Source organism: Puntigrus tetrazona, chromosome 12 (genome assembly GCF_018831695.1).
Source record: "Puntigrus tetrazona isolate hp1 chromosome 12, ASM1883169v1, whole genome shotgun sequence".
NCBI classification, from domain to species: domain Eukaryota; kingdom Metazoa; phylum Chordata; class Actinopteri; order Cypriniformes; family Cyprinidae; genus Puntigrus; species Puntigrus tetrazona.
In genome coordinates, this window is record NC_056710.1 from 4,297,707 (window position 1) to 4,306,064 (window position 8,358).

An 8,358-nucleotide genomic window follows, 5' to 3' on the forward strand; every position below is an offset into this window, starting at 1 on the left:
CCATGTTCTAGTCGGAGACTGAGAGGAAAGACTTTGGGAAAGTCTAGTCTTCGTAAAGATTTTCTTCACGCTCTCTCACTCGCTGTGGAGGAAGCTCAACTCGTAGGATTCACCCTCCCTTTGATGAAGTCCACCTCCTTCAGTTTTAGCGCACTTTATTCATTGGACAGCCTGGTAAAATGAGCATGAGAGTTCAATCTTTGGACCATATTCTTATGTTCTACATGTTCAGCTTTCATTTCTCCAGTCAAGAGAGATTCGTTTCAAAGCACAATGACGGTAATGTTTCAAATTGAACTCAACATTTAGGCCTAAACATTTGAAAACAAATGTACATATTGCAGTTTTGTGGCATCTAAATGCACTATGGTATGTTTTTAAAATGTTGCTGCATTTCATTATGCTACACAAAACAAAATCTGCAGTGCGTTTCAATACATAAAAAAGGCCTTAGATTATAGCGCCCTCTGGCGATGTCTTGAAATGCATGTCAAGAAATAGGAAGGTGATCTGTTTTATTCCTCCCATTCTCTCTCGTCACTATGGGCCAACTCTAGAAGAGCGCTCATGAGAAGCGAGTAGGATTTGCAGATCTGAAAAACAAAGTAAACTAACAGCAATAACAGCTGAATAAATATTCAAATTAGATGCTACTTTTACTCTGTGCTTGAAAAAAAAAAAAAAAACTGCTCTGACAACTCCAGAAAAAGCATCTATAGGGGACGGGTCCAGGTAATTTATAGTTAGGTCCAATGTGGGAAGGATCATGGTCGTGCCAGACAAGTGCCACTTTTCTTTTGCTCGTTTGCCCTTTCTAGATGTTCTTTTTACAGGGGGTTTGGCACTAGCTGGAAGACCAGCTTAAAACCACAGTGGCAACAGTGTGCATGTACATTTTAAACACTATGAATTTTAAATGCATAAAGTAAATGCAAGTTGTTCAAGAACAACAATAGCATGATATGTATCCTTGAAATTTTATTGCTCTTTTGTTGGTTTGGATAAAAGCATCTGCTAAATGACTACATAAAGTACATGTATTCTAAGAGAGGAAGTGGCAGGTGATGTGCTTTCATGACGCACATAATTTCCTGTAATATACCTTTCTCAAATCTAATATTGTGATCTGAGATGAATCTTTCATTCCTGTGCGTGTATGAAAATATAAAACGTGTTTTCATCTTACACATTTGAACATTAAACACATGCTTTTATGTTTTAGTAGTCAGGAAACTTGCATGGGTCCATCAGCTTTTAGTTTGCATTTTTATTTTATTTGTACACAGAATTGTGCTGCAGGTTAAAGGTAAGGAGGATGTTTCGGGGAAGGGACCGTGCTCTTCATCCGGAGCAGTAGTGGCGGTTGTGCTTATTAAACAACAAGTGCTTCAGTTTTGGATCATTTCTGTAGCGTTCAAGCAGCAACTCTTTCTCTCTTTGCTCCTTCTCTTTCAATATTTTCTTCTCCTCCCTTTCCTTGGTCTTCTTTTCTGCCCAGGCGAACAGAAAGCGGGACACTTTTCTTCGGCTCTGTGGCACTTCCTGGACCTTCGCATTGTGCTGGGTCTCCAACTCTTTTTTGTTCTGTGCGGCGCCATCCAGATGCCCTTCCATGGAACTGGAGTCTCCCATTTCATCAGGGTTATCTTTCTTTCCTCACATCCCTGGACCTCTACCACTTCCTCTAGCAACTCGCTGTCACTCTCCAACCAAGCAATCGTCTTCCTCGGTCTGATTTCAGCCTCCATCGATCGGGGGCTTTCAGACTTGGGTAAGTTCCAGGCCTGATAGTTCCCTGTGTAGTCCGCGAACTCTGACTCTATGTCATCCTCTATGTCAATGAGCGTGAGTTGCGGAGGCGGCTCAAACTGAGAAGAAGTGGGCGGCTGAGGTCCCACGGGACTGGAAGGATAAACCTGAGATGAAGAATGTTGCAGATCAACAACTTCTTCATGTTTAGGAGCGGGGCTCGGAGGCACCACCAGTTGTTTGGAAGGACTCAGGTGGGAGCGTCGGAGGGAAAACACTTCTTCAGGTGCTGGAGTGGGATGTGGAGGAACTGCCGGCGGCTCGGGAGGATCCACCTGAAGAGGAGGCCATAGCAGAGACACTTCCTCTGGTGCAGGAACTGGATTTTGAGGACACGCGGGCAGTTTAGTCACTGGAGGCAGGGGCTTGAAGGGAGCAGCGGGTGGAAGAAGGTCTTCACAGACTCCTGAAAGCACTGGAAGTTTTCCTTCTATTGGCTTCAGTAAGGAAGCTCTCACTGGAGGAGTGACTAGAATGAGCAGAGGTTTCGCCTCCACAAGACGTGGTGTTGGCTCAGTAGTCTTTTGCTCCTTCAGTTTTTTCTTCCTTTTCTTTTTTTCTCCAACCTCTCTATGCTCGCTTCCTCCCTCCATCACAATTTCTAGACTCTCCATCTCTCTTTTTTTCTGCAGCGCATGTCCTCTATCCTTTCTCTTTTCAGGGTTAAGTGTCTCTCTTTCTTCGTCAGCCTCGTCTTTATTTTTTCCTACTGCATTCATCCCTCTCTCCTTCTTCACCTTTCTCTTCACCTGCCTTTCCTTCTCTTTCTCTCCATACTGTAAAAATATTATGTTTCAAGTTTGTGAATAAAGATTATTGTATTACAGACAGTACTATTTCAGCACCGTTTCTTTTTCAGAATGTTACATTTAATTCTGCGTGTTGAGGTTTCTTTATAAACAATTGTGAAATTTACTAGTAATGTCTAAGTGAAAATTGATTCCAAACCTTTTTTTGTTTTTCAGTGCAAGCTGGTATCTCAGGTAACTTACCTGGCGGCGTCTCCTCCTGCGCTTCTGGTTTCCGGCAGTGATGTTGAAGGCCTCGCTCTCACCCGTTTTTGTCGCAGATGCCTCTGGAGGTTTCTCTAGGGCCGCCAGGTCTTGCGCTGGACGCTGCTGTGCCCTCAAAGGTGTCTCCCTCCTGCGCAAGAAGTGAGCAAAACGCTCAAAAAGTTGTCTGAATACACTCCTCAACAGTGCCATTGTGGACAATGACTGCTGAAAGCAAATTCAGTATTTGTCGTCAATAGTTGCACAAAGTCACGAAAGTAGCTTTCGCTCTTTTCACTCCTAACACACCAACAGAAGAAAATTATTCAGAACAGCGGTTTACAGCGGCCAGAACAGACGCTTCATTATGATGTCACAACAGTGAGCGGAACTCTGAGAATTTGGAACTACACAAGCATCTTCTCAGGAGAAGCAGTAAACACATCAACACTAGTACTGTACAGACACTGACAAATACTTATACAGTACAAATACAAACAAGCTCCCCAAGCTTAAAAACCCTGATTAGTTTTAAGAGGCCAGATTGGACAGAAATTAAACATGTAAACGGATAACAGCTCTGTAAAGCATTTCGCTCTAAATGTAAAAAACATTATAATAATTACATTATTTATTGATGTTACATATTAAATGTTACAGTTAGACTGGTTTTGGTTAGTTTTAGAGGGCACTAGCTGAAAGACCACTTTAACGACAAACAGGAAACAGAGCAACAGGCAAGCGTTAATACACAAATAGTAACAGAAAACACCAAATATTCCAGCAACAAAACGCTAAGCCTGCGACACAATGTGCATAGCCCTACTATCCATCCTAAAATCCTTCTTTGTGGTATTAGCCATTATCAAATTGTAACCTTTTAAGATAAACCACATGAGAAATGCTGAGTGAAGAAGAAACTGCAAGCGACAAAACGTGATATTGTTTGTTTTCTCTTTGTTTCTCCATCAATAACTAAGCAGGACAGCAGATGATCACTCTGATACATTCATACATACTAATTTTACGACCTTTATTTAAACTAATAATAATATACTGCACCACGAAATATATGCTTTCTAAATGAGGATTGTTACATATTACTTTTTAGTAACACTTTTACAAGCAGATCCTCCCTTCTTCCTTCACCGCCATTAGAGCTGAGCCCCTTTTCATACCGTTTTATAATCCTATTTTATACTGTAAAATTGAACATGTTATTTTAAATGTGTCAAATATTAGTTTGAAAAGATTTTGTTTCATTACATTACACTACATTACATTCTACTCAATATAGTAGGCCTAGCCTGAATTCAAATATACTGACTGATGTATTAAATTATATATTTATACATAAAGATGACAGCTTGAAAACACCTGCATTAATGGTACAGTCCAGTGGGGGGAAAATATTACTATGATCTATTTCCTCGAGTCACTATTTGTTTAAAGCGTATTTATTTCACTCCCATCGTCTGCGTTTGTTCTGTAAGGAGCTGAATCAAAACCTGTAAGTGCAATAAGACTATTCTAAGAAGGGATATCCAAAGGAACAAAAAAAGAGAGTAAACAACACCCTAATTGGTTTAATTAGGAATAAGGCATTATATATATCATGTGTCTTGTGAACCTATTGTTCTTCACTTTCATCTATCGGTCTCATTTGAAAGGTCTCAGTGCGATTGGTAAATTGGTCTCAATTTCACAGTAATCACTTATATTATGGGAAAGATTAAAACTTGGTAGAACTGAGTTCTGTTGAGAAGGAGGTGTGCCCTCCTTTTGGGTCTCTGAACGTGTTCCAGCCAGGTGTGACCCTGGAGCACGGGAGCCTAAACACCGAAAGGTTTTTACAACTAAATTTGGGATCTCTTTGTCTGGTCTGAGTATATAAGGAAAGTGACAAAACACAACAAGGCGGCGATTCTGTAGCCAGATCGGCCCGTAGCGTGGAGTGTGTCCTCATACACCATACTATGTACTTTTCTAAAGACCAGGTATAAATGACCTTTTAAGTTTGCTTTAGTTTGTTTCAGCGTTATTTTTGTACTGCTGAACAGTTGTGCAAATGTTTATGAATTATACCAATTTGGAAACTATTCTTGCCTGGCAAAATAAACGTCAATCTCGGTTCACTTATAATATTGTCTGAAATAACTTTTCTAGTAGGTTAGTGACTTCTGAGGTTTTCCGCATTGTTGGCGTGCTAGGGTGAGTCAGATCCACGATCAATGGATGGAGCCGGGGGCACGTTTTTGAGATCTTGACTTCTGGCCACCAAACTGGCTTAGCATGTGTTGTATTACAAATTGACAAAAGGTTAAACACAGACTCCAATATATAACAGTATATGCTGAATGTGTATTGTGATTTACATTCTAAGAGCAGGAAGCCCAAGCCCGAGACAGTTATCTTTTGTCTTTCAGTTCTTGAACATCTGGTAGGTGTCCTAAGTCAAGTGTGAATGCTAATCCTAAGGTACAACTGTGCCTTTTGTTTCACCTATGCATTTGAATGACACTTGGATGCTAAATAGATCAAGGATCGGGAAAGTTCCTGTTCTGGGCTAAGTTCCTGATCGCATTTGCATACTTTTGTTTTATTGGTCTCCACCTCTGTGTACTCCTCCCCCTTGAAACATATAAACTTCAAACTAGCAGATGACTACAGCAACGAAATAAAAACGAACTCCTGCTTTACCAAGGATCTCCTGGTCTCTTCTAAAAAGAAGCTAAAAAAGGTTCCAACACATGCTATTACTTAGGGAACGCATACAAAAAATTACTCTTTTTGAGTCTATTGAGGAAATGGCTGCATTAAGGTAAGCGATCCGGGGTAGCCTCTGACTAAGACCTGGACTAGCCCAGATGTGTCGTGAGTCTGTTCTGGCCAAACAAGGTCTCTAAGCGACCCAGACTCCTAACGAACGATAAGTCGAAACTAGGAAGTATTGTAGTTAATTAAGGATCTAAATTTTATCACAACTAGAGGATCAGCAGTTACATTTAAATAAATATATATAACTAAAATCACGAAAGATTGGAGTCAGGTAAAATCATGTATAAGGTCAGTACTACAATTGGAAATGCAAAAGATTTCTAAATATCGGTGATTTTTAAAGAGACGCAAAGAAAAGGCCGAACACGCATTGACCTTCGACCAGGGCCTCTGGATTCCGTTCCGCCAGGAAAAGGGGACCCTTACAGTTCCATACGACTGTCTTTATGAATTAGTCACTCGTTCATTCAACCGATTCCTTTAAAACCCCGATCAATTCAAGTATGGCGTTCTGAATCTTTTTCAAAGAAAACCATTTCAAGCGGACGTTTTCGCGTTTATTTGTCACTTTCTGTCAGCAATCGCCAAAATGGACATCCCGACCGGTACGGTAACAGACAGTGAACAGTTTTTACAAATATTGATGTTAATCTTACTTTATCTCAGGATTAGTATTCTTACAGTAATGAAATGCTAGTTTGATATTTGCTTTGCTAACCACGTCGGGCACGGCGAAAGCGTCGCGAAGACTGGAGTGGCTGGAGTTTCAGCGCAAAAATACCGATATTGGGGGACAAAAGGTCATTTTAAAGCTTTTTCTGTACTAAAACATGTACATTTTTTTATATATATATATTCGCTGTTGTCTGTAAAACACTAACTGCAACGTTAGCCAATACAATAAAGACAATAATGCAACTTGCAGTCTATCATGTAAAAAACTAAAAACAAAAACTATTGGTATTTGGAGTTTAGCACCAGACATTAGGTCATAACAACCAAAATAAATGTAACGTAGAAGCTCATGTAACGTACAAATGAAGGGCTTTCACGGGAACATTTTAATAAGCAAAACGCACACTGCATAATATTAAACAGATTAGTAGTCCATTTCATCTATATTACAATAAAAAGACAGTATGCAATGACTATAAATGCCTGTTTACTATGTTAAGAAATAATGTATGTAATATCTAGCAATGTTTCATAATGGTTTAATAAAAGTTAGGTTTTATCAAGAAACGTTGCACTCACTAAACAATTAAAACTTTAAGATTTAACCCTTAAACATGCACATTAAAAATGGTCACCTTACCTGTTTGTTTCTGTCCACTTCACCAATACACTCAGCCTCCATGAAAACATCTCCTAATACAACACAAACGCCCATTTAATAGCCTTTTCATACGTAATATCTGTATGGATAATAAACGTTATACATGCATCGCCTTACCCTCTGGATTTTCTCTCCGTTTACGCGCTATTAAAACATAAATAAACAAACAAGAGTGAGAATAAAGTCGCTTGATACGTTTTAGTGTCTTACCGGCTTTCGATTGCACTTTTCCCATGTTGATTTCCTTTAAGGGCAGAACTAACGAGCCGTCACTTCAGGAACAAATGTGACATCTTCTGTGCCATAAATGAAGTGGTGCTGGATGTGCATGTTTCCACCGAAGCCTGTCCATGTTCTAGTCGGAGACTGAGAGGAAAGACTTTGGGAAAGTCTAGTCTTCGTAAAGATTTTCTTCACGCTCTCTCACTCGCTGTGGAGGAAGCTCAACTCGTAGGATTCACCCTCCCTTTGATGAAGTCCACCTCCTTCAGTTTTAGCGCACTTTATTCATTGGACAGCCTGGTAAAATGAGCATGAGAGTTCAATCTTTGGACCATATTCTTATGTTCTACATGTTCAGCTTTCATTTCTCCAGTCAAGAGAGATTCGTTTCAAAGCACAATGACGGTAATGTTTCAAATTGAACTCAACATTTAGGCCTAAACATTTGAAAACAAATGTACATATTGCAGTTTTGTGGCATCTAAATGCACTATGGTATGTTTTTAAAATGTTGCTGCATTTCATTATGCTACACAAAACAAAATCTGCAGTGCGTTTCAATACATAAAAAAGGCCTTAGATTATAGCGCCCTCTGGCGATGTCTTGAAATGCATGTCAAGAAATAGGAAGGTGATCTATTTTATTCTGTAACAATTGTAACCTTTTAAGATAAACCACATAATAAATGCTGAGTGAAGAAGAAACTACAAGCGACAAAATGTGACATTGTTTTATTGTTTGACCTTTATTTAAACTAATAATAATACACTGCACCACGAAATATATGCTTTCTAAGTGAGGATCGTTACATATTACTTGTTTAGTAACACTTTTACAAACAGATCTTCCCTTCCTTCACTGCCAAGCCCCTTTTTACCCATTTTATACTGTAAAATTGATGTTGTTTTAAATGTGTCAAATATTAGTTTGAATGTATTACATTACATTCTACTCAATGTACTAGACCTAGCCTGAATTTGAGCCAAATATACTGACTGATGTATTAATTTATATATTTATACATAAAGATAACAGGTTTGTTCTGCGTTTGTTCCATACGACTGTCTTTATGAATTAGTCACTCGTTCATTCAACCGATTCCTTTAAAACCCCAATCGATTCAAGTATGACGTTCTGAATCTTTTTTCAAAGAAAACGGACGTTTCATATAATTTGTCACTTTCTGTCAGCAGCCGACAAAATGGACAACAGGGTACATC

The 8,358-nt window shown here is 39.3% G+C and overlaps 1 protein-coding gene across 1 annotated transcript; it reads right to left on the minus strand.

The window, feature by feature from the left end:
- Positions 1-1,341: 1,341 nt before the first annotated feature.
- On the minus strand, positions 1,342-7,509 carry LOC122355775 (protein enabled homolog). The gene is made up of 5 exons (XM_043254333.1): positions 7,126-7,509; positions 6,895-6,947; positions 2,802-2,952; positions 1,661-2,585; positions 1,342-1,607 (listed from the first exon to the last, which is right to left on the minus strand). The coding sequence occupies exons 2-5, from the start codon at positions 6,942-6,944 to the stop codon at positions 1,342-1,344; spliced, it is 1,392 nt and encodes a 463-aa protein (XP_043110268.1). The 5' UTR covers positions 6,945-6,947; positions 7,126-7,509.
- Between the last annotated feature and the right edge of the window lie 849 nt (positions 7,510-8,358).